We start from the raw sequence: 26,391 nt of genomic DNA, 5'->3' as shown, positions 1-26,391 counted from the left end.
CGTTTGGATTTTAATTTCCCTGATGACTAATTAAGTGGAGCACTTTTCATATGCTTTTAGGACATTTGAGTATTTTCTCTTGTGAAATGTCTGTTCAAATTCTTTTGCCCATTTTTCTTATTGTTTTGTAGGAATTCTTTATATATTATGAATATAGATCGTTTGTCAGATATATGTAGTATGAATATCTTCTCCCACTGTGTGGGTTATCTTTCACTTTCTTCATGGTGTTTTTTGATGAATAGTTTTTAATTTTAATATAGTCCCATTTATCATTGTTCCCTTTATGTTCAGCTCTTGTATGTCCTGTTTAAAAAATCTTTGCCTACTGCATGGTCATGTAAATGTCCTCCCAGGGCCCCTTCATTGTTTAAAGTGAAGTCCTGGGGTTGCCCTGGAGAACAAACAGGAAAGTGTGTTCAGGGTAGGCAGGGGAGATGGGTCTCATAGTTACACTGTACCACACCTTGACTTAATATTAGGTTGCTGCAAAAGTAATTGTGGTTTAAAAGTTTTAAAATAATTGCAAAAACCGCAATTACTTTTGCACCAACCTAATAGAAATAAAGCCTTCATCTTTACTTGCCTAGGGAGGCAACTTGGGGCTCTGAGAGGTTAAGTGACTTGCCAAGGTTCTGTAGCTAGTGACAGAATTGGGACTTAAACTTGGGTTTTCTAACTCCTGCTCCAGTACATTATCCATGGGGTTTGAGGATTCAAGTAAGCCAAAGAGGATCTTGGAACTCCCCCCTTCCCCTCCTCCATGTCTGCATGGCTTTGCAGGAAAATGACAGGGGAATATACCACCAGGAAGAGGACACTTGTTCTCTTGATGAGCCCTTCCTGACAGTGCAAACAGTGCTTTTTGTCCCCAGTAACCTCTGCAGCCTGATGCTTCAATGTGACTGCCTCTGCTTGGTCATTTCTAGGAAAGGCTACCAGCTGCTCATTGACTCTGGTGCACTCAGCTTTGCCATCGCTATGGGTCTGGCATCTGGTCTTCTGACAGGTGAGTGTGAGACCACCCTTCTTCTGCCATTGCCTACGACATAGGGCCTGGGTCCAGAGTGCACTTGCCCCCTGACTGGGTATACATATGCTCATCCTATTCCCCATGAACCTCCCCTCAGCTCCACACAATTGAAGCAAAGGGCTCAGACTTTGATTTAAAAACAGACGGACACAGAATCCCATCATTTAAGAAGTAGAAAGACCTTCAGAGGTCACCTGATGTAGGTGTGGACTCTGAGGGCCGGGGAAAGGAAGAGATATTCCTGAGGTTATAATTAGTGAGTGGCGACATTGAGCCTCTTGAGCCCAGGGCTGGTGATTCCACCCAATTTTGTACAGAAAGCCAAGGAAACCCTTATGCCAAAAAGCTTACCTTTTATTCCCTGAGGACATTCATAATATTATTTAGTTCAGCAAAAACTCATTCAATATCTACTGGGCCAGGCTCTAGGAACAAAGCAGTGAACAAAGCAGTGAACAAAACAAATTCCCCAATCTCATGAAGTTGACATTCTAGTGGGGGAGGGGGCTGGAGCTGACATTCTAGTTGACAATAAATGGAGAAATAAATGTGTAATATGTAAGATGGGGATAAGTGCTGTGACGAGAAGTAAATCAGGATGGGGGAACAGAGTTGTATGAGGGTGAGGTGCTCTTTTATGAAGGTGAGAAGGGAAGACCTATCTCATAAGTTGACCTTTAAGCAGAGACCTGAATGGAGAGAGGGAGGGAGACATACCACATGTGTATTTGGGAGAAGAGCATTCTCTGAGAAGGGACAGCAAGTGCAAAGGCCCTGAGGCAGGACCATGCTTGGCATGTTTGGGGAACAGCAAGGAGGTCAGTGTAGCTGATGTGGATGGAGTGAGGGGGAGAGTGACAGGAGTTGGGGACAGCTTGGTAGAAGGAGCCAGATCGCCCTGAGAGATGGAAAGCCACTGGAGATCTATAAACAGAGGGTTGAAGTATGTGTTTGCTCCTCTCATATGACAGAACAGCAAAGAATCTTGGGGAGTTACTAATTTGCCAATCTTACATATATGCCCAGTGAAAATATGCATTCTGTTCAGAAAATTTCACTTTCATTCTATAAGTAAACAGCTTTTATTGATTAGACATTCATACATTATGGCCCTACGCAGAGAGTGGGTGCCAAATAAGAGACAAAATAGCATAAGCAGACTCTAATAAATTGGTGACATTAGGCATATCGCTTCACACTCTCTGGCTTTGGCTGGCTTCTCTGTACAATAGAAGGATTATGGTAACTAATCATTTGGCTTCTGTTCAGCTCTGAAACATGTATGAAGGTACTTCTTGGAATTATCTGGGTAATTTTAGAGAGTGAGATTGGCTTGAATTACCTTAATGTACCGACTAGCCTCAGCTATGGACGCAGTCTGAGGTGATTATTTCAATATGGATGAGAAAAATGCCTCCCTCCGTAACCAACCTTGCGTAGGGTTGCCAGATTTAGCAAATGAAAGCACAGGTGCCCATTTTTTAAATTCAAAATTAACCAAGTATCCTGTATTTTATCTGGGAACCCCATACTTGGGCTGTCCCACCATTCACCATTGTCACCGGTATTGACAAAGTGACACGACCTACACTGTCTTATAAAGCCCCTGGGACGGCTTTCCTTATGCTTTACTGGAATAAAAAAAAAAAGAGACTAGAGGAAAAGCCACCCATGTCATTCCTGTAAGAGTTAAAACCAATGAGCGTTCCTCTTTACATGTTACTTGGGACATGAGGGAACTGGTAATTAAAAAGAACTTGGACAACGGAAGGCAAAAGAGGACTTCAAGAAGCCAAAATAGCACCAAATTGCCCCCCAAAGCCAAGCATTTTACTTGTCAGTAGACCCCGTTATTTGGGGTCTGTCTGTACTATTTAAGAAACAATTCTATCAAATGTGGTTGTTGGGTTTCCCAGTACAGGAAGATTAGAAATAGCCGATTAGAGATGGGGTAGGTTCCTAGAAGTAAGGCGCACTGGTAGAAGTTAGAAGTGAAAGCAGAGAGCCTAACAGAGGAAAAGAAATTCTTAAAGTCAGACACAAGAACGTGAAAAGCTTGGGCTGCGGGAGAGCAGGCTAACACCCCGCAACAACTATATATCTTCTCTGTGTTATACAGCAATTTCCTAAGTGGATGTTCCTAGCAATGGTTCTGATTTTTTTTAAAAGTCTAAATGTGTTCAGGGTTGACTCATAAGACAAGAAAATACAATATGGATTTATGTATTTGGGTGGATTTTCATGAGGATAAGTAAGCCTCCGCTATCTGTAAAATTCATGTAGGCGACAGAGATAATTTCTGAGTAATTCTAGCTAAATGAGGTGCACTAATTGCATCTTACCTGCCAATACCAGTTAAAGGCGTGACGACGAAAGGAAAATATGAATATGCCCACACCTCTCTTGTTAATCTTGCTGTTTAATACATTGGAACCGATCATTAAAAATACACAGCTAAATCTATGAATGGTATTTCCCTACTTCACGTGAAAGGTAACGCACACTTCATGTACTCTGGAAAATTCGGCAGACTTTGTGCAGCTGGGGGGACACACAGGGCCTAGCTCGCTGGGCAGAGGCTGGACAGGTGAACAGAACAGACACAAGTGCAAGTAGTTACAAACTACTTCCCTAACTACACAAGTGGAATCTTGAGCTGAGGTTGCTGGGAGTTTATTGGGCCTAACGGGCGCCTACTTTGAGTCGCTCTCCATGGTAGCTCCTGTGTGTTAAATGTATCAGCTTTAGGTGGTGGCACCTGATAAGGCCCTTCTAGTGCATCTTGGGAAGCATGTCAGATCCATGGCGATTGTATACCTTTCAACGTAATCTACATCTTTTGCAGATGATTGCTCTTGCCAGTTCCTGTTAAAAGATGTCTATAGAATTAATTAAGCTGGTCTAGGAAGAACAGAGCTTCAAGTTGCCCATCTCCTGGTTATGGAAGAAAAAAGGATTTCTGTTGAGACACCATAGTTGACATATGATATTTTGATTAGTTTTGAGATAACAAATGCTGTGCTCCAAATGTTTAACATTTAATTATGAATTTAAACAGGTTTACTCTTAAAACTCAAAATATGGAAAGCGGTACCTCCTGCGGCAAAATATTTCCATGACCAAGCTTTCTGGGAGGTAAGATTCTTAACCTGTTAATGGCACAGATTTTTGAGTGAGTGAACTTAAGAAGGTATCTAAGCATATATATTAACTTGATGCTCATGAGAGTAAAATAAAAACAAATGAAACTGAAGTAAAGAACACTGGAAGAGGAGCAAATCCGTGTGTGTGTGTGTGTGTGTGTGTGTGTGTGTGTTGGGGTGGAAGATGGGGAGGTGGTAAAGATTAGTTTCCCTGATGCCTTATAGTCCCTGAAGGTCAGGGATAAGAGAACTGTCACTAGCCACACTTCTCTCCACCTGGAGTCGTCAAAGTAGACAAATAGTTCAACGTGAAGGTGACAGAATCTTTCAATGCAAGAGCCAGAAGGACCACAGGGGCCAGCAACTCGAATCCCCTCGTTTGACAGATGCTCAGTGTGGAGCCAGGACTGTTAAGTTCTCACACTGACTGTGCAGCGGAGCTGACTCTAACACACAACTCTTGATAAATTATAGCTCGTGGACTCAAGAAAACTTGTAGTGTAGGAGTCTGGGGTCATTCAGTTCAAACAACTCAGCTGCTACTGAGAGTCTCTGTGTTACATCATAGCATTTGTTGTCATGATTGGGCTAGACACTGTCACCCCACTGCCCTCCTCCTTTTGACCTATACTCATAGTTCACAAAGCACTCTGCTGTGTGTCACCTTGGGTAATCTTCCAATCGATGCTGAGGTTGTTGGCTGGCAAGTAGGGATCAATATTGCCAAGTTACAAATGGGAAGTTGGGGCCGACAGGGGTCAAGCGAATGCCCGGCAGCATACCTTTGTGAGTGCCAGAGACAAGACCAGGAACCAGGCCTTCGGAGTCCAGGCAATCCTCTTCCCACCTGTATCCCAGATCTGATCAGTAATGGGCCAGAGAACCAGCCGTATTATTATGGGCCTTAACATCAGTGTCTGTAGGGGAAAAACAGAGAACCTGCAGAGAACGTGCCGCTCCTTTGTCTCCTTCCTCTTCTTCTTCAAACAGCTTTATGGAGGTATCATTGACAACGAACCACACATATTTAAAAATCTACAATTTGATACATTTAAACAGATTCTACACCCACGAAACCATCACCACAATTAAGATAACCAACAAATCCATTACCACCAAACTACAGCCTCTCTGAAACTACTCCCTATCCTGTCCCCAGGCAACCACGGCGGCCATCACTATAGTTTGCGTTTTCTATAATTTCATGTAAGTGGAATCATACAGTATATACTCTTCTTTGTCTGGCTTTTTTTCCTCATTATCATTATTCTGAGAGTCACCCACGTAGTAACCAGCCTCACTTTGCATCAGCTTCTCTCTACAGTCATTGACTCTCGGCTTTTCCCAATAGCCAGTGTCTTCCCGTCCCCTGCAAGTGTTCTTGCCCTTTTCGCAGAAGCAGGATAATCTAGTGAAAGGACTCAGAAAACTGGTTTAATCCGTCCATTCATTCCACAAGTATTTTATTGAGCAACTATTATATAATACCACGCATTCTGCTAATCAACCAGAGATACTACAATCAGGACAAACATCCAGCTCAGTTTCTTGAGTTGCAATAAATATTTGCTGAAAGGAAATCTGAGGATCCCCACCCAACACTAGCCACTGCAGCAGCAGGTGAAATGGGAGAAGTGTGTACCTGGAATTAAAGGTTCTGGATTCCAGTCACCATTCTACAAGGTATCATGTAGGAAAGTTCCTTGACCTCTCTCACTGATAAAATAAGAAGAGTAATCTTGATTCTACCTCAGTGGGTTATTTTGGAGATCAAATGAGATAATAATATCTGTAACTACATTCTATAAAATGCAAACTACCACATGAATGTGAAAGTTTACTAGGAGTTTAGCCAACCACGAAGGAATGTGTAAGCATAATAGCTATCATTTTTTGCAAGCCTACCGTTTCCGATTTTGTGCTAGCTGCTTTTTAACATTATCTGATTTTATCTTTGCAACAACCCTATACAAGAATAAGTGTCCCCATCTTAAAGATGAGAGGTAACTTCTCTCAAATGACAGAGCTAGTAGATGGAAAAGGAGGAATTTGAATTGGTGTCTGTCTGGCTCCAAGGACACAGCATGTGTGTATGTGCTGTGGGCAGCTACTGGAGAAGCTATTCTCTCCTTCCCCTCAATTTTCTGATTTACTTTCTTACAGCTCAGTAGAACCATTTATTCAGCAGTATAACACTTACAGCTTGTACTTGAAAAGCCAAATATCCATTATAGAAGCAAGAATTTAAAACTTCCAAAGCTGATAAATCTAGGGGTGACTTTTTTTTTGGTAAACCATCTAGAATGACAATTTTTTTCCCCTAGCATGGTTGATCAAAATTTTTGTTACTAGTATTTGGCATGCATAAAACATTTATTTCCCATACATATTCACTTTATGAGTGTGGTTTTGTTTGGATCGAATGACATTTTAAATTACTAAATGCCCTTAATGCATTTCATAGAACCAGAGTGCTGGGAGTTGGAAGGGCCATCCTTGTGCCTGGGGACATCAAGGTGCCTGGCACTTGCTGGGATGGGGCCCTCATACTCCCCAAGGGCACCCATCTCCTCCAAGGATGGTTCTGAGATGCACTTGTTCATTCACTAATCCCATTAAATGTATTACCTATTATGTGACAGCTCTTGTGTGAAGAGCTAGAGACAAATCTAGTTCTAGGTCTCAAGGAGTTGCAGATACTAATCCTCTAACTTCCAGTAGATTACAACCATCTTAACCCATGTACTGGTTTACAAAAATTCAGTTAATAACACCATGTTTCATGTGCTTTCACTAAGAGAATTACTTCCGTCAACGCTTTATTTCAATTTAATAAACCATGAGTTTTGAGTTTTATTTCTTGCGTTCCAAAGCCCAAGGACCCACTGACTTCCACTTACTAAAATTAATTCCAGTTAGCCTTTCTGAAGAAAGGACACTTCTTGTGACTCTACCACGGATAAGCCCGTTTTGAGTATTGTGTGGGGGTATAAACAGACAAAGTAGGGCTTTAACTACTTTGAAGGACTGGATTTTCTTATGTGCACAGCTCTATCTATTAAGTACTAAAAAGGTAATCCTGGCAGTAGCTGCTGGAAAATTAGAGAAGGGAGAGGTCATGAGTTTGGGGAGGTCAGGGAAATGGAACTTGGAGTTGTGTTGAGTTTGGCCAAGTGACAGGACGTGAAAGGCATTGCGAGGGCAGGATTGTGAGCAAGAACAGAAGCATGAAGGAACCTGGTTCAGCAGAATTGGTGAAGAGAAGAGCTAGAGCCCCGTGGATCATCCTTTAGGCAACTGGAAGCTCCCAAAGGTTTCCATGGGGTAATGATACCATGAAATGAATGTTCTGGAATTGAGAATGATAGGAGTCAGTATGTAGGAGGGATTCGGAAATGACTTCCATGTGCTGAAGCTCATCCATTGACTTTTCAACAAGTATTTAGTTTCTTTTGAAAATAATTTTATTGCCAAGAAATATAAATACCACCACCGTTTTGGCACAAAAACACAACAAAATGTGTTAAGTTTCTCCTGCTGTTTTACACAAAATTCTCAAAACCAAGCCTTGTCACACTGATATCACCCTGGCTTCTGATTGAAAATAAATGTTCTAGACACACAGTAAGGGTCCAACAAATGCTTGTTCATCCAAACTGAGGAGAGCTTGCTTTCAAAGCAAAGAAGGAAAACAGATGAGGAACCTGCCGACTGACTCCTCCCCTCTTGGAGAGGCCCCGTGCAAAGAGCTCTGTTCCAGGAGGCCGATCTTAATCCTAGTCCTAGCTCACTCCTGGCAGGCTGGTGCCCTCTGCCAAGTTGCTTTACTTCTCCGGACCTCCGTTTTCTCATTTGTCAAGTGAGATCAAATTCCACATTCTGGACTTGGACAGACCTGTGTTCTGCCACCTCAAACTCTGTGATCTCTCAGAGCTTCAGTGGCCCCCCATCTCTGAAAGGGAGATAATAGTAATGTCTCCCACATTGTTGTAAGGATTTAAAGGAGATAATCAGTAATTAGTACACTGATCCATACAAAACACTCCATGAATGTTAGCTACTCTGATTTCCAGTTCTAGAATTGTGATCCAAGCTACTCCATGAGCAGTGACGTTGTATGGCAAAGTATAATGGGCCACACCTGAAGAATTCAGGATCTATTTAGCTTGCCGAAGAACCAAAGGAGACCTAAGAACAATCCTCAAATGCTTAGAAAACTGTCACGTGAAACAGAAAAAAATAGCCTGTAAAATGGAATGAGCTCCTTCATGTGGTAGCGAGTTCACTGTCAATGCAGGCGTTCAAACGAAAGTCAGATAACTATTTAGCAATGATCCGTGTAAAGAACTACACTAAATGGGATCTAAGAGCTCTTCCAATTAGAATTTATGAAAGAATCTCTAAGGGATTTGTGAGGCGACATTTTGGTCAATATAAATTTCAAAAGATCAAGCCAGAATCAGTATGTGTACAGATTTAAGAATATAAGGGTTCATCTGTAATAAAAATGTTTGCTTTGCTTTTACAGGTTCCTCATTTGGCTGTTGGATTCTGAGCAAAAGCATCCAAGGAAAACATGGACTATTCCAAAACAAGAGCACTTCCTTTCACTGTTGCCCGTCTAGTTTTTGTGGGTGACAAATACTCGTTACAGCAAAGTCTCCTTATGTACAATGAAACAAGGTCAGAAATAAGATTTGATTTTAAAAATAAAAGACTTGTTTAAGTGGTAATTTCATAACAATTTAAAATAAATGTTTAGTTTCCTTAAAAACGATGCTATCAATATTTTCTTGGGTGCAGACACATAAGGTTTTGGTTAAACTTTACTGAAAATTCTTATGATTCTTTTTCATGCTTACCAAAATATGCTACCCAATTAATTCTTTCTTATTTATACCAGCAGAGCAGATGATAAAAAATAGGGAAAAATTAAGAACTCACTTATATTAGTCCTTGCAGACATTATGTTTTTATTCCAGCAGTTTTCAAGGTCGTTCTTATTCCCTGAGCACATGCTGAATTTAACTGCAGAGATGCACTGCCTCAAGGTCAAAAAACTAGTTCTATGATCTGGAGAAAATCATTTAAATTTCCATACTCTGGGTTCTCATCTGTAAAAAGAGGTGAACTTCAACTTCTAAAATCCCTCCCATACTCGTATTCTACGTATCTAAAAACTCACCATGACTGATCTGCTGTGGGATGACAGTCATTTATTTGAGTAGAGTCTTGACGACCAGGCCATATTCAAAACATACATACTGGGAGATAACTACGGCTGACATGGAAGAGTACCACAGGTTTAAATCATCTGAGAGACATTTTGTGTTTAATGAAGGGTTAATTGTAGCAAGTTTTATGAAAGAAAACATTTCAAGCTGTAATTCTAAAGAACATGTATCCCATAGTTAGCTAGTCCATTAAAAAAAAAAAAAAATTCCAATTTTGCCAAGGTAGGGAGCCTGGGTATACAGGATTCCAAAGAGGAACAGACTATGAGAATTCCCAGGAGTAAATGTTTATAATTATAATTGACCCTGCTGGTCTATTTCGAGCTTAGTGGTTTAGTACAGAGACACAATGAAACATGGAATCCAATTTATTACCAAACCAGCAACAACAAAATTTGTCACCTGAGTAGAAATTAGTATCAAGTTCCCATCCTTTTCCTCTTTAATGGTAGATGTGGCGTGACTGTGGTCCCACCAGGACCATGTGTGACAGCTGAGTTATTACCAACCCGCCACTCTGTGCCCCACTGAATCGGTGGCACAGAAAGCACATTTTTGAGGAGCCTGGTGGCTGGATCAGGAGCTGCTCTCTTCTGACATGCTCATTCACCTCTTGGGAGGCCCTAAAAAGCTACTTACACTGAAATGTTTATGGAATTTTTGGCAAAACTGTACAAACCAAACACAAAGTATAGTGAAAAAGAATTCTGACCACCAAATAGTTTTTAAAAACATGAAAATGTTTATATTTCACTTAACATTTGACACAGAAGAGGCTACATTTACATAAAACACATTATATCTGTAGAGTACTTTAATTGCAGTTTTGGACCTTGGATATGATAAATATTCGTAAGATGTACCCATAATTTCTTTTGTAATTTATTTTTATTTTTACAAATTATATCATGATAAAACTAATAAAAATTACTCATGTGAAATATTTCTCTTTAACATTTTATAAGTTAATCAAATGCATACCACAATAGATTTTGTTGTTTACATAGGGAGTTCTCATGATTTCAGTTTTACATAAATTTAAGCTGAGACTACACTCAGAAATAAGTTTAGAAATGGCATTACAAAAGACTGGAGTGAGTAGCAAAAATGAAAACAAACCCATGCGGGGCTGCTGTACAGTAGTAGTAAATCAGATGCTTTCATTGCCATAGGTCTTCAGTGCGGCCAAACTTAAAAACCAGTCCTCTGTGAATAAAATAAGAAACACCACATGACTATCTAAGTTTGGGAAAAAGAAAGAACATGTGAGATTTAGAATTGTGGGAAAATAGTATCAACAAATAATTGATGAGTTGTATGAAGAAAACCATGGGCTGTATCAGAACAGAAACTGATCATTCTAAGGTGGTAAATTCTGCCACAGTGCTCAGCTGTGCTAGTCATCACCAGCTTCCCCAGAGCCTTACCGATGAGTATTGGAGACCTACGCATATGTCCCTCTTAAAAAGTTGACCAATGCTTAGTATATAAACATTATATGTCTGACTTGATCAAATTCATTCAACAAAACTTTTTTGAGTGTTGAGGTGTTAGGTGCTAGATGCTAGGGCTATAAAGATAAGTAAGATTATAGGGGCAGCTGGATGGCTCAGTTGGTTAGAGTATGAGCTCTGAACAACAGGGTTGCAGGTTCAATTCCCACATGGACCAGTGAGCTTTGTCCTCCACAACTAGATTGAAGACAACGAGCTGCCGCTGAGCCTCTGGAGGGGTGGCAGGAGGGCTCAGTTGGTTAGAGCGCGGGCTCTCAACTCAACAAGGATGCCGATTCAATTCCCACATGGGATGGTGGGCTGTGCCCCCTGCAACTAAAGATTGAAAACGGGACTGGACTTGAAGGTGAGCTGCACCCTCTACAACTAGATTGAAGGACAACGACTTGGAGCTGATGGGCCCTGGAGAAACACACTGTTCCCCAATATTTCCCAATAAAAAATAAATAAACAAACAAATAAATAAGATATAGTCGCTGCCCTTAAGTTGTTTGTTGCTCACATTCTTGATGATGCAATGTGGTTAAGTATTTGAAGGAAAAACAGGTATATATGCCAAATGTTAAGGGAGCATAGAAACAGAATTTATTCTGCCTGAGTGTTAGAAAAGGATTTACAGAGGTGGTGATATTAGATAAGCTTTGAAGGATAAGCAGGAGTTTGAATGGGAGGTTGGTGGGTACGGGAGCTAATGGAATGATGAAAGATGAAGTTCAAGGACAGGAAACAGTATAGCAAAAGGCAAAGAGGAATAAAAGACCATGGGGCCTCAGGAAAAGCCCAGGAGATCAATGTGTCAGGAATATGCCCTCACAGAGCTTACAGTCTAGGGTTTAGGTGGGGAAGTGTCTATAGTTGTCCCTAAGGCTTCCGTTTAAGAGACTCAAGAGGGCAATTAGATGCATAAGAAGATATACTCGTATATGTACAATATCGCTATAGATATAGACACAGATATCCGAGGTGTAGTAGAACAGGGCAGAGGCCAATATGGCTAGACTACAGTTTAGGGGACAAGGAGGACAGGGAATGGAGGTGGCTGAGACCTGGTAAGCCAATTGACCAGGCTGGCAAATTGCCTGCAGGGACCTTAGGTGCCTCCAATAAGCCAAGACGACAGGTGCCAGCCTGTATGCTCTACTAAGGGGGCGACTGGTAATCAGTCCCAGACAATGAATGAAATGGGGCTACGTGGAGATACATCCCTTATTTAAAAGGAACAACTATTCAGCTCCAGCTGATTGTTGCTGTGTGGGGCCCAGGGTTGTCAGATCTTCCAGTTTTTCAAGAAAAGCCGAAACTTCATATTTTTATGTAAAATCTCTCGATTTTTAAATGTCAGCTCAATAAGACAGGAAATTACTGTATAGGCCAACTAAAACAAAACTGTGGGCAGAATCTGGCTAGATGGCCACGAGTGGGGATCTCTTCTGTAGGCAACTGAGTTCTGAAAAACGGAAAATTAAGATGGAAAATGATAGGATTATCGCCATATTTTAGAAGGAAAATTAACAAAGGAAAACTGGATCTAAGGGGGGAACCAGTTAGGGATGCAAACTGCTCAGGAAGGGATGATGAGGACTGAACACTGGAAATGGACAACAAAATCACAGGTTGGAGACAATTCAGATGCAGATTCAACAGGGCTTACATGTGAGGGGTAAGTGCGAGGGAGAAACTGAAGACAGAAGTGGATACTTCCATGGCATGTACTGGTTTTCATTCTGTTTTCCCATTGTTGGTGTATACTCAAGGTTAAATTCCCGGTCATAATGATCAATTTAAAACAGGTTTAAGAGGCCTTTATAACGGTAAACACTGAGTGTTTTTGATTAAAACAAAAATGCAACCAGGGAGTCACCTATAGTCTCTCTTGGAAGTATATTCCTTTTTGGATTTCATACACCTCCAAAAGGTGATTTGATCTCTGCTCTTCCAGTTAATATCAGAACTACTGCTGCAAAAAAGAAAAACCCAAGTTGGTTATTAGGGGCCTCTACTCTCCAGATAGCTTAAGAGACATGGTAACTTTAGAACACTAGATAATAGATGTAAGCTGTGAACTGAAGTGTCTTGGGCAAGAGCCAGTCCCTCCTACACTGTCAGATGGTCACCTTGGTACTGACAGTGGTTCCTGATTTCTGAAATAGTCATTTCTAAGCTGTTGCTGAGTATTGTTGTTATATTATAATGGCAGGCAAACTATTCTGATAGTGGTGTCCACTAGCTGAATTTAATTTCAATTTGCTCATAGGATTTTCACAAAACCGATTAGTTTTTAAACTTAATAGGCACACAGTAACAGATGAGAAATTAACCAAACTTGTTGCATATAAAAGTAATTTCTTAAAACTAATTTGAGATGGTAACAAGTCAATGAATGGTTTCCAAGATTTTGTGAAATGTGGTAACTACTGAATGAACGTATGTGTTTCTGCCTTCCTTGGAAGAGAGAAAATTTCCCCACTAATCCTCCTCTCAATCCTCTGTTCCTATGTGCTGTGACGGAGTCACTTCTCTGCCGAAAGCAGCACCTCAAGGTGGAACGTGCTTTATCATTTATCTTTACCAGGGTAAATCATGACGAAAATAAAGAAGGCTGCCGCTTGCCCCTCCCTGGCTGGTTCTCAGCAAATCCCCTCCACAGCACTCCATCCCGAAGGCCTTTCTTACCCGCCTCAGACCCCATTGCACTCCCTTCCCTTGGCTGAAGTTGTGGGGCACTGAGTTCCCCTGACCACCTCTAACCCTGTGGAGATACTGGAGTAGTGAGCTCAGGATGTCTGGTCCTTCTTTAAAGATGCTCAAGCCTCAGCACTTCAGCTTAAAGGAAAAGAAAGCCTAAATATCAACACTTCCCCTCTCCTAGGCACATGCCTCACTACCCTACAAAATAACAAACTCACCCAAATGTTATTTCATAAGTTGGAGGATTACTCATTTTATACTTTTCAAGTACAGTGTTACAGTCTTAAAAAAAAAAAAAAAAAAAAGGCGGAAGGAAACAACTAACATTAAACAACTGGTTGAAGACTCAGCAAAGGGAGAAAATGTCAACTGAATTCATCCTAAATTTCAAATTTCATCATCACGGTAGCTAGAGCCTGAACACTAGTCAGACAGCCAGAATTTTAGCCACACGATCTCAAACAAATTACCTACCTTCTCTGTAATTGCTTTCTCACATATAAAATGGGGAGAATAACAGCCACCCTCAGAGTTGTTACGAGGATTAATTGAGTTTACATGTAAAGGATTAAGAAGGGTGCCTTGAACATAACAATTGCTGAATAAACGTTGGTCATTATTTTCTGCATAAAATCAATGACTTAAAGAAAATTAAAAAAAAAAACTCTGGGTTTTCTCCACTAGTTTCAGGACACAGGACCCAATGAGGCTGTGTACCTTGCCTCATCTAAATTCATTTTTCTTATTCCCAATGGATTTTATAAAATTGCAAAAATGCCAGGTAGTGAAAGGGGGTAAGTGTCAATAACTGCTGCCTATCACTGAAGTGCAATTATTACCATTAGCATTTCATGAGTAGTTAAAGGAGATATGGGGCTTCTATTTCCTTTTTGGGGGTGAGGGGGAAGGGATAGGGAAAGGAAAGTCCTAGAATAGACTGTCCTAGAATATACAGCAGTTTTTTAAAACCTTTTTCAGATTAGGGACTTCTTTGAAAATCTCTTCCCCGAAACAAGTGGAAACACCAACGTCTTGCATATGGAAATGGCTGGTGGTTTCCCATCATCAGAAGCCTACCTATGTAATGGAGGTTAAGAACTCCTGATGCAGAGGATAAAGAGGTGGTTTTTTTTGTTTTTTTTAAGGTGGGGGGGTAGAAGGGATAGGGAAAAGTGCAGGCCCTAAATGTCCAGGAAAGAATAAACATTAGAGAAGATTACTGATAAAAGTATTAAGGTTTTTAGGGGTTCTATTCATCTTTTAATATGTCATTGCATCAGAAGGATAAAACATATTATGGCTTTTCCTCCACACCTCAAATCTCATGCACAAATTCTAACAAAACCAAGGATAGAAAGAATCCAGAAACAAAATTTTAAGAAGAAATGGTGTTAAGCTGGCTTTTATTAAAAGTGACTGTTATTAGAGATACAGATTTAAAATGAACATTGTCAGCATTACATAACTAAATCTACACTAATTACAATTCTTCATTAAAGGGGAGGTGACAGCAATTTTTAAAATCAATGTGCGTTCCCAAGGTTAGCAGCAAACCAACCATGAATAAAAAATCTCTTTCGTTCCTCATATTTTATGACAATAACATTGAAGGAGGAATGTTGGACGAGGTAAATTAAGCAACTAAATAGAGTAAATGACATGAAAGAAACTATTACAAAAAAAGAATTTAAAAAGTTAGGATGAAGAATACAAAACAAACTTACCCAAAAAAGATGAAGGCATTTTGGAAAAAAACGGCAATTCCAGGGTATACTACGGATTTTTCTGTAAAAACAATGGGAATACTTAGTGGTTTATCATCTCAAAACATTTAGTTTCCGATATACCGGTGCACATCAGTTTTCCTGCCTAACAGAATTGATTTTCCTGGTAATTATGGTTGGTTTGAGTATTAAATGACATAATAGGCATGATACAGTCTAGCACTGATTTAGTAAACGATAGCTCCCTTCATTCATTTAACAAATGTTTACTGAGTGCATACTGTGTTCGGCACTGTTTAATGTGCTAAGGATACAGCAGAAAATAAAACCGGCAAAATTTTTTTTTTGCCTTCATGGAGCTAGACAATCTAGAGAATAAGTAAGGAGAAAACAATAAAACAGGAAAGGTACAGGAAGTGCGGTGAATGATGACATTCTATAAAGGTGGACAGGGACCTCATGAGAAGGCGACACTGGGTTAGGACAGGAAGGAAGTGCAGGCAGGGGCCATGCAGAAGCAGAACAGCAAGACAAAAGGCCTGAGGTGGGAACACACTGGTACATTAGAGGAATGGTCATGTGGGCAACAGAGAGAAAGCAGGAGACAGATGGGAGAAATATGAGGGACAAGCTGGGGGGTGAAGATCCTACAGAGCTGTGAGGTCATGGTGAGGGCTCTGACTAACTCTACGTGAGATGAGACGCCAGTGGGGGTTTTGAGCAGAAAAGTGACACGAGCTGACATATTTTAATAGGATCCCTATGGCTGCTGTACTGAGAGTAGACTAAGGCGGCAAGGGGAAAAACAGACACCAATGAGGAGGCTATTTCAGGAAAACCGGCAAGAGACTGTAATGGACTGAACCAGAGTGGAAGCAATGGAGATGGTAAAAAGTGGTTGGATTCCAGGTATATTTTAACAGCAGGATCAACAGGATTTGCTGATGGACTGGATGTGGAGTATGAGAAAGAGAGGAGTCATCTTTGACAGGCCATAAACACCCAGGGTTTTTGGCCTAAACATCTGGAGGGATACAGTAACCACTACCTGAGACGGGCAAGACTGCCAGAGAACACTTTGCTCTGATTTTATCTTGGACTAAAGTTGAAATTCTCATAAGTTTCTACTACCAGCTGTCAATGATTATGCACTGACAACCCAAGGCATGATGAATAGATGAATTGTCAACTTTTTCTCAGAATAGTTTTAAATTAATCTGGTGTTCACTATAACATCTGGTTTGTACAGGCATTCACTACTAGAAAACCATATTAAATAGTTCACATTAAATAACTATTATCACTAGAATGGCTCATAAAGATCCTGAAGAAAGGCAACTTTTTATAAAATCACAGATCTGTTGCCAGGATCTCAAAGCATAAACCTGGTTCCAGAAGCCTTTTGGAAAATAACTTAAAATGCTATGAGGGGGTGGCCAGATGGCTGTTGGTTGGAGCAAGGGCTCTTGGCAACAGGGTTGCTGGTTCAATTCCCACATGGGCCAGTGAGCTGCGCCCTCCACACTAGGTTGATGACGCTGAGCTGCCGCTGAGCTGCCGGTCGGGCAGCCGGATGGCTCAGTAGGTGGGGGTACGAGTTCTTAACAACAGGGTTGCCAGTTCAATTCCCGCATGGGATGGTGGACTGTGCCCCTGCAACTAAGATTGAAAACGGTGACTGGACTTGGAGCTGAGCTGCGCCCTCCACAGCTACATTGAAGGACAATGACTGATGGGTCTTAGAAAAACACAGTGTTCTCCAATTTAAAAAAAAAAAAAAAGGATTAAAAAAAATGCTGAGATGAACACATTCCTACAAAAAGGGGCTCTGTATTAATAGTTGTATTTGGGAAAGAAGAATTATCTATAATTTTATTTCCTTCTTTGTGCTCTTTTATAGTCTCCGTTTCTACAATAAACAAGCATTATGCAATTCAAATGATAAAAAAGCAATTTTTTGTTTTTAAAATATGATGGTGACAGATTTTATAGCAGCAAGGGAACTACTTATGATGTCACATTAAATGCAAAAGGCTGGGCTCAAAATTGTTTTTATACTATGATTCATAACTACATAAAAAACAGAAGAGACCATAGGAAATATACCAATTATTTAAGAGGACTAAAATTATTATAGTATTTCTTAATGTTTCTTCCTTTTCTACTTTTTTGGGAACACTGTTTGATAATAAATATATAAACACAAGGAAAAAATATAAAAATTTTAAATGCCTATCATTCCTGTCTATAAGGTTTAAGTGATTTTAATAAAAATTTAACAAGCCCATGATTTTAATCCAAGATACATTTTACTAATGTATCCAAGCTACATTAGAAGGGTTAAATGATGAGCTAGATTAGATCTCTGCCGGTCCAGTTTTTGCAAATCATTAATAATGTGCATGTACTATGATAACCATAGTCAGTATTACCTAGAACATTAAGTGGTTTTCATATTTTTCTGGGGTCTCTCAGGGCAAAGTTTCAGCCGAGGATCTAAGGGCAGGACCTTTTCCTGAGTTTGCCTTAAACTGGCCTTATATAGTAGATGCACACTAAATGCTAATTTACTTTTCTAACCAAAAGGAGATGATTTCATACTATCAAGGAGACTTAGCTCAATAAATTTCAATTCTAGGATATTACAACTTTGTATGGATAGTATTCAGCAAGTCAAAACCTGCCAAATAGCTAGACAACATATATACTCTGCTTTTGCGGTTTTTGGAAGCCAAAGAGAGCAAGGTTTGGAGCTATGTCCCATTCCTTCCAGGTTCTAGATTAGAAGAAAAAATATAGATGAAAGGGATACTAAAAACATACTGAACAAACAAAACAAAATACAGATGGGAGAGGGGAGTTCCTAGGCATAAAAGCATTGCTAGTTGGCCTGTCTATATAAAAAAAGCTTTATTCTAAAATAACTAACTTTATTGCACGATTTCAGGATTTCATTGAAGTAAAATGTAAACTTTGTCTTACCTTTAGCAACATAACCTCCAAAGAGAATCCACATAGATGCTATCAGAGAGCCAAAGGCCAACATGAAACCAATGAACAGCCAAATGCGAGCACCTTAAAAGAAACATTTTACCAGAACGGTTTCTCCTATGGCAGAAGTCAGTTCAATCAACTTTTCAAAAAGAAAACAAAAACCCGTACCTACAAAAATGTGTATTTGCCATTAAAGTCTAAAATAAGAAGAGTGGGAAGATGTGTTGAATATCTTTCAACAGTGAAGACAACAGTGAAGACACTTTTTCTTGTTGGCCAATCTGTGTATTTTAAGTGCTTGTATTTACTTTCCCTAAATATGTACACCGAGAAAAACTTTCCTCAACCATCCAATAAAAATCTCACAAAATATGTTGCACCATATTTAGAGCTCATTTTCCATTATTTTTAGAAATTGTGCTCCAAAATTTAAAGTTCTCCAAGAGACCTTTCAAACAAAAACACAGATGTAATTACCAAAAAATTCATATTCAGCAACAGGAATCTAAACACTAGTGTATTTCACTTTCAGGGAAATCCGGCAGCAAAATAAATTCAAATTTATTGTGGCTGGCACTTAGAAAAGCTGCATTAAAATTATGTTAATAGAGGAAGACAGTCAACTTTTAAATCATATTTATACAATATTTATGATGATTTGCTATAAACTAAATATCATTAGACTCCCTAAAATGAATTCTGAGATGAGTTTCTTTAATTAGCATGAATAAATTTTAATAAAAACACTGCCTTATTCAATAAAGCATAGCAAACAGAATGCTATATATACATTTCTGATTATCCAAATCATAAAATAGTTATGAAATAATAAGCTATTACTCATAGATGTGATAGTAAAACAAATATAAACTGGTTCTGAACCCCCAAAACTATGCTAACAAACTTTATTTAGAGATGTGATGCCATATTCTAGTCCTAGCTCTAGCTACTATTGTCTTATTATTAACAACACTAACTGCTAACATTCACCTATTCTTTTAGAGTTTACAAGGTTATGGAGGATCCGTGTTTCTGTATTTCTTCTTCTACCTAAGTTCATCTACGAGGAGGGTGAACCAAGAAGAGAGTCTGAAACATCAACCACCGCTGACTAATAGTAATTTCTCCTGTTTCAATTTAAAAAAAAAAAGTCACTTGAAATTTACCTATATCCAAGTTTATTTTTGTATAAACGCAGTATTTTAGGTTTACCATTTAAATAGCTTAATAAGTATGTGTCCACTCCAATCTTTGAGTAAACTGGACCCTAGGAAACTGTGCCATGTGTCCTGTATTGTGCTACCTCGGGTACATGGCAATGGAGTCCAGGAGACATGAGTTCCTCAGTTGAGAAGGAAGGGCCTGGGTGAACCCAAGCACTAAATTCTATTATTATATTCAGTTTTGCAAGATGAAAAGACTTACAGAGGTGGGTTGCACAACCATGGGAATGTACTTAACACTACTGAACTGTACACTTAAAAATAGTTAAGATGGTACATTTTATGTTGTATATTTTAAAAGACACACACAAAAAACTATGATTCTAAACTATTTCAAAATGCTAATTCAATCAAACAAGGTTGGAAAAAAGGGAAGAAAATAATTTATATGGTATAGCTGAAAGTACTGTAAGTTCTATTTTGCATACGAGTATATATTATATACTGTTCTTTACTGTATACTATACTGTATACATTTATACCTACACATTACTGCACAGGATTATATGCTCACAACTGCATATTTGTACTATAAAAGCAACTTAGACCAAATGCAACTTTTACCTTATGCCTTGGAATCTATAACGTCTGCTCTACATACACCTCCATCCTATCCCTGATCTGAAGGGGTTAGACAAGTGGCCTTTCCACGTATAATTCTCATTTGAAGGATGCATAGTAAGATATTGTTTGCATCAATTTACCTGTTTGCCCCATGCAACCTTCACTGTAACTATCACCCCGGACTTGTCCGTTCGATACTGCATTGATCCTGTATGAAGAAAATAAAACCAAGAAATCAGGGTCTCTGACTCCAAGAGGAAACTATCCATGACATCAAATTACCAGACACAATAAGCTAGAGTTCCTCAAATTTAAGGTTAGGTCTCATGAGTCTTGAGTAATGGGTTAACAGGGTGTTAAGCTAGTCCCATCAACCAGATACCCCCTAAAGCAGTGGTTATAGTCCCAAGACCAGCAGAATCAGTATCACCTGGGAACTCATTAGAAAAAAAATTCCCTGGCCCCACCCAAGTTTAGTGAAGCAGAAACTCTGGGCATGGGGCTCAGCAATCTGAGTTTTAATAAGTCCTTTAGGTGATTCTGATGCTTGTTAAAATGTGAGAGTGCCATTCTCAAAATAGTAGTTAATTATACCTCATTAAAAGAAATTCTCAAAACTATATCTGGCTAAGATTGGAACAATCTTTAGCTTGGTCCTATCTAGTTTTCCATTTGTACATATCAGACATATTCAACACAGAGATTCAAGTGGTAAAATCTTGTTTTTTCAATTCCTGACACATGTTCAAAACATAGTCTTTCACTGACTTCCACAGAATACCACTCTAAATTGAGATAGCCTTGCCTTCTTTAGAGGTATCCTTCAAAAAATTTTTAAATGTCATAGGAAAATGTTCACAATATATCAAGTTAAAAAGTTAAATCTTATATACATTTATACACAGGTGAGGGCAGGGGCTGTGTCTATCTTGTTTCTCATTTTTATTCTCAGTGCCTAGCATAAGTCTTGACACATGTAGGTGCTCAATAAATGTACTGACCATCTGAACCCAAATTTTCACAATAATCTGACGTCTTATTCATTCAAATCTAAGTTTTAGAATGATCAAAATACTCATAATTATTTTCAGTGACCTCTATATTAACTAAATTATTTGGTACATAAAATAAATATATTTTAAACAAGATTTATATTTTAGAAAATGCAGATATTCCTAGGTTAGTGGTTCTTAGCTCTTGTTTTTCCTTGCTGAGCCATTTGAATGAACTTCGTAACTTTGTGTAAATAGCCATGACTCTGCCTTGGCAACCTTCCGTATTAAGCACATTCTCCAACAATCTCTATTTGTTCTCTGGCATTACTAGTTTTATATATAAACTTTTATTTATAACAAAAGTTGCAAGTATAGTTCAAATAAACTTTTTTCCTGAAACATTTGAAAGTTGCCAACATGATGCCCCATAACCCCAGAAATTGTACTCTCTACAAGACATGATTGTATGTATTTCCCACAAACAGGGCAGTTCTACAGAACCACAATACAATCATCAAAATCAGGAAATGAACAATGATCCATTATCACCATTTAATCTTCAGACCTCATTCAAGTTGCCCAGTTGTCCCAATAATGGTCTTAAGCAAAAGGATCCTGTCCAGAATCATGTGGTACATTTTTTTCTAATGTCTCTTTAGTCTCCTCAGTCTGGAACAGTTCTTCAGTCTTCTTTGGCTTTTATTACCTTGACCCTTTAGTCCAGTCATACTGGTATCCATGCCATAGAGCCTTTGTACTTGCTGTTCTGTCTGGAATGGTCCTGTCTTATATATCCCCATGATGAGTTCCTTCATTTCTTCGTCTTTACTCAAAAATCACCTTTTTAGTGAGGCTTTCCTTGACCCAATTTAAAATTTCTACACCCCCTGTTGACATCTCATATCTACCCTCTCTGTTTTCTCGCTAGCACTTATTATCTAACATGCTATGTACTTATTTCTCTCTTGTTACTATCTGCGCTTATCATTATCTAACATGCTATGTATTTATTTCTCTTTTGTTACTGTCTGCGCTTATCATTATCTAACATGCTATGTATTTATTTCTCGTTACTATCTGCGCTTATCATTATCTAACATGCTATGCATTTATTTCTCTTTTGTTACTATCTGCCTCACTCATTAAAGTATACATTCCATAAAGGCATGGATTTTCCCATTGTATTCACTACTGTATTTCCTGTTTCTAGAGCAGAGTCTGGGAATATAAAAGCCGAACAAATATTTGTTGGAATGAATAAACAAACCCTTAGAAAAAGTACATGGTTTCTGACCTAAAATAAAGTTATAAACATTAGCAGTACAGAAATGAAAGGATAGCTGACAGAAGCTGGGAGATAGAAGTGGGAGAAGAGAGGTGAAAGGAAGAACAGAAACGAGGGTTGCTGCTTTTCTTTGTAAGTACTTCTCTACTATTTGACTTTTAAACCATGCCTAATGTTAATTTAATAATATTTCAAAAATGTAAATCTACTCTACATATAAAACGTTTTTATTTTGTGACAATCTATGTAATTAGCGTGACTAACAATGAACTTACATTAGGAAGGCTATGGTTGCTATAACACCACAGGCATGGTATGAATGGTTGAACTCATCCATAGAGGGGTAAATGACAGCTGCATCTATGATAATCCACCAGCCTGTAAAAAACTGAAACAAACAAACCAAAAAAGGTGATACCAATGAGAAATTACAGTAATTTCATATCTTACAGGCTCAAAAGAAAGCAAGGTATCTAAGTGAAGCGATCCCTTCTAATGAATTTCAAAATTTTTGTAAATGTTCTGTCAGTTTCTTGCTTATAATTTGCACACGGCTTAATATCTGATTAAATATTAGAAACCCTTAAGTCTGATGGCAATTAGTATTTATTAACATAAAATTCTTTTCTAAGTCTACTTCAATCATTATTTTCTATTGTCATAATAAAGTCTGTAATCTAATTTTGTGAACTAGAAATAAGCTACACTATCCCATGACAGGAGAAAAGTAAAAAGTGATTCAGATTCCAACTGACAAAAGGAGTGGCCTGTTGCTGATAGATTATAAGCCTCTAGAAAGATATATTTATTGAAAAGTAAAAAATAATTCAGTAATATGGGGAACAATTACTGTTGATAGAATTTTAGCTATCTTCTTGGTGCTGTGAAATAGGAAATGGCTGCAGTTCTGCTTTTTCCTTTTGATTAATTCCAGTGCAGTCTACAGATGGTTTCAGATGTGATGCTAAATTCAATTTAAGCACCAAAGTATAAATTATCTTACTTGAATTTGATTCTGGATATTATCAAGGATAAATATATAATGAAAAAACATTAACACTGCACAAATGTTTTTCATCATCTGAGCAGAAACTTACAATAAAATATTAAGCAAATTCTGACAAGTAGCTTAGGTTTTGAAAGTAACCCTTTTCCCTACCCCCACTCCTAAACCTGACCCAATCAGCTGTGGAAATGCTACCTTCTGACAATTGTTTAAAAATAACTATTTTAGGCTAATCAAATTATTTTTATGATGTTGACAGATTCACACTCCATTAATGACATTGTTATTGGCTAGCACAAGTACTCGTTCACTATTTTTTGTTGTTGTCACCCTCAGCTCAATATAGTCAAGATATTTATTTTCCACATAGACCAAAATTCAAAGTGTTTTGTGTTTTTGTTTTTGTTTTTGATGTTTATAAGAGCATACTTCTATAGTAGTTTTATATTTGGCCATTACTTTGGGAAAATTTTTGTATAAATAAGAATTTTATACTATAAGTTACTCCTAAGCATTATATTTTAATGAGTTTCCTGGGTTTTATTTTTTTGGTGAAATTGAGAAAGCTAACTCTGGATTATGGAGAAACGCAATTAGATCTCTGGACTGGTTTTGACCCGATTGATTCTTAAACACTTCTTGGTAACTTAATTTACTCATTCAGTGGAGCCATAATCCATATAATGAATAAATATATAAAATATACTGTCTTATTATACCATCTTACCATGCAATTGAAGAAAAACAGTTAACCTACTAATAAAATTCCAAACCATAATTTCAGCTAAAAGTTGGAATGAAAAACAAATAATTCAATCCCCTCATAAACAAAACAAAATATCAACATGAAAATAAATTCAGTGGTCAAAGATAAATTCAGTGGTCAAAGTACATATTTTAAAACATCATACAGAATTCAAAACATAAAAACAAACACACCAAAATAATGAAGGCCCAAATTATCAATGACACTTACCAGAACACCAGCAGCAATGGAAGCAATAGTATTGCGTTTTTCCCCCCAATCAATGCATTCTGAGCATCTTAAGCCTTCTAGAAATCCAGACATTTTTTCAGGTCACTTCAAAAAACAAACAAACAAGAAAAACAAATAAAATACTTGTATTTACTTCCTTCAAACTTGACTATGTTCTTAGAAAATATTTAATAGTTCAGAATTAATTTAATAAAAGTGAAGTTACAAATACAATTGACCCTTGAACAATGAGGGGACTTAAGAGTGCCCAACCCCAGGCAGTGGAAAATCCATCTAACTTTTGACTCCCCCAAAACTTAACTATAATCCCTCAGTATTGCAGGGGATTGGTTCCACGATCCCTGCAGATACCAAAATCCAAGGATGCTCAAGTCCCTTATATAAAATGGTATAGAACAATGCATACAGTCAGCCCTCCCCATCTGTGGATTCTGGGGATGGAAAACCTGGAGATGCAAAGCACAGGGATATATAGAGGAACGACTGAAACAAATTTATCGAAAATGTATTGAAAAAAATCCATGTATCAGTAGACCTATGCAGCTCAGACCTGTGTTGTTCAAAGGTAAACTGTACTTTAGTTTGGGTACATATACTTCTTTAGAATATTTGATTTAGCTTTCAATAAATTTCCACATTATAACTTTGGAAATTCTTCACACTCAGATTAAGAAATTAAATACTGTATTGCAGATCTTCTACCCACATCACCTCCTTCACTTCATTATTTTTTCCTTTTCTAAGCCTGGCTTTTCGTGTAATTTCTATGAAAACACCCATTTCATTTTAATATTTCTATTTCTGATTCCCAGCCGAAAGAAAAGACAAAATTGAAATTAATATTAATTCAAACAAAAAGATCCACTGATAAATTACCATAGCCGACCTAAAATGTTTTATTAAATTACATAAAACTGAGCTGTATAGACTTGGCTTGAGACACAGCCATTTTATCTGTTTCAGAGTATGAAAAAGCCAGAATTACGTGTAACTTGCTAATAGTCAAAAAACACCCAAACTCCTACAACGAATCTGAACCCGTCCATCGAGTTACTCAGCAACTATGATTGTCCAAAAACATGACATCCTAAAAAACAGCAATAAATCCAATTGTGACTTTACTTTTAAAATAAATATTTAAAAAAACTGTGATTATAACCAGTGCTAATTTGCCCTTAGGACAAGTTTAACTTTGAAAATTCACTCGTTTTATTCTTCCCTGGAAGGAACAATACTCCAGTATGCGTTACTTTCGGTTCATCCCAATGACTCCGCCCTGAATCCATTTTCCTTTGCTCTATTACTGGCACACTGATGTCCAAACTCTGCCCTCCAGACTCTGGGAATTTTAGGGGTAGAGTGGACTGGGACTTGGAAGATCTAAGAACTAGTACTAGCTCGGCCACCTCTCTCGCCGTATGAACCAGCCGGGTCTCAGTTTCTCCAGCTCTAAAGCAGGGGTGGCAAGGTGATTTTCAGGGATCCTATGAGTTCCGGGGAAGGGCGCGGTCCGGCAGGCTGGCGGAGTCCAGAGTGGTCGCACTTTCCCGCTGCCGGGCGGACACAAATCAGGAAGAAGTGGCCAGGAAGGGTTGGTTCTGCGAGGCGCAGCCCAGACTGCAGCTTCCCAGAGGTCGGAGGCAACCAGTCAGTCAGCATCAGCTGGGCAGAGCCCTAGGTCGGAGCACTACCCGGCCTGCAGCCGTTCCTCCCCTTCCCCCCATCCCGCCTGGCACTTACGTCCAGCCCCGCCCGTTCAGTAGGTCCGTAGTCCGGTGTCGGGTCGCGCGGGGCAGTTTCACGCTTCCAGGCTTAGCCAAGAAAACAAAACAGCGACAGGCCGCTGAGTACCCGGATGGAGCGGCAACGCCCCCGGGCCTAGGTTGCGCAGGCGGAGTCGGAGACGGAGGGACACGCGCCGGATGGGGAGGAGAAAAGGCGGAGGGAGGGCCAGAAGGAGCCACGCCCACCGCGCCAAAGTCTCTGCGCAT

General features: G+C 38.9%; 2 protein-coding genes across 3 annotated transcripts in view; one reads left to right on the top strand and one right to left on the bottom strand.

Moving 5' to 3' along the window:
* RHCE (Rh blood group CcEe antigens) overlaps positions 1–8,909 on the top strand; it is a 33,009-nt gene extending 24,100 nt beyond the window's left edge. The window contains exons 8-10 of the mRNA XM_088790559.1: positions 930–1,009; positions 4,092–4,168; positions 8,705–8,909. Of these exons, the coding sequence (XP_088646685.1) occupies positions 930–1,009; positions 4,092–4,168; positions 8,705–8,731 (184 nt within the window). The 3' untranslated portion in view covers positions 8,732–8,909. The remainder of the gene's footprint in view (positions 1–929; positions 1,010–4,091; positions 4,169–8,704) is intronic.
* Positions 8,910–10,129: 1,220 nt separating this feature from the next.
* On the bottom strand, positions 10,130–26,300 carry TMEM50A (transmembrane protein 50A). 2 transcript variants are annotated; one of them, XM_088790560.1, is made up of 7 exons: positions 26,141–26,300; positions 24,380–24,484; positions 22,673–22,785; positions 20,258–20,325; positions 18,319–18,411; positions 15,337–15,397; positions 10,130–10,616 (listed from the first exon to the last, which is right to left on the bottom strand). In XM_088790560.1, the coding sequence occupies exons 2-7, from the start codon at positions 24,470–24,472 to the stop codon at positions 10,571–10,573; spliced, it is 474 nt and encodes a 157-aa protein (XP_088646686.1). In that variant the 5' UTR covers positions 24,473–24,484; positions 26,141–26,300; the 3' UTR covers positions 10,130–10,570. The 2 variants fall into 2 exon arrangements, with proteins under 2 accessions (XP_088646686.1, XP_088646687.1); XM_088790561.1 differs by lacking the exon at positions 26,141–26,300 and adding an exon at positions 25,807–26,112.
* Between the last annotated feature and the right edge of the window lie 91 nt (positions 26,301–26,391).

Source organism: Rhinolophus sinicus, chromosome 14, assembly GCF_057876585.1.
Source record: "Rhinolophus sinicus isolate RSI-liver-muscle chromosome 14, RSI-T2T, whole genome shotgun sequence".
NCBI lineage: Eukaryota > Metazoa > Chordata > Mammalia > Chiroptera > Rhinolophidae > Rhinolophus > Rhinolophus sinicus.
Note: the sequence above shows the minus strand (reverse complement) of the source record. Positions and strands in the feature narration are given on the sequence as shown.

What these genes read in the sequence shown, in the direction of transcription:
- TMEM50A (XM_088790560.1), bottom strand. Translation starts at nt 24,472, where the DNA reads ATGTCTGGATTTCTAGAAGGCTTAAGATGCTCAGAATGCATTGATTGG. An exon ending in CCATTGCTGCTGGTGTTCTG is followed by an intron (nt 22,786 to 24,379) that starts GTAAGTGTCATT and finishes TGTTTGTTTCAG; the next exon opens with TTTTTTACAGGCTGGTGGAT. An exon ending in TGGAGGTTATGTTGCTAAAG is followed by an intron (nt 15,398 to 18,318) that starts GTAAGACAAAGT and finishes TTGTTTTTACAG; the next exon opens with AAAAATCCGTAGTATACCCT.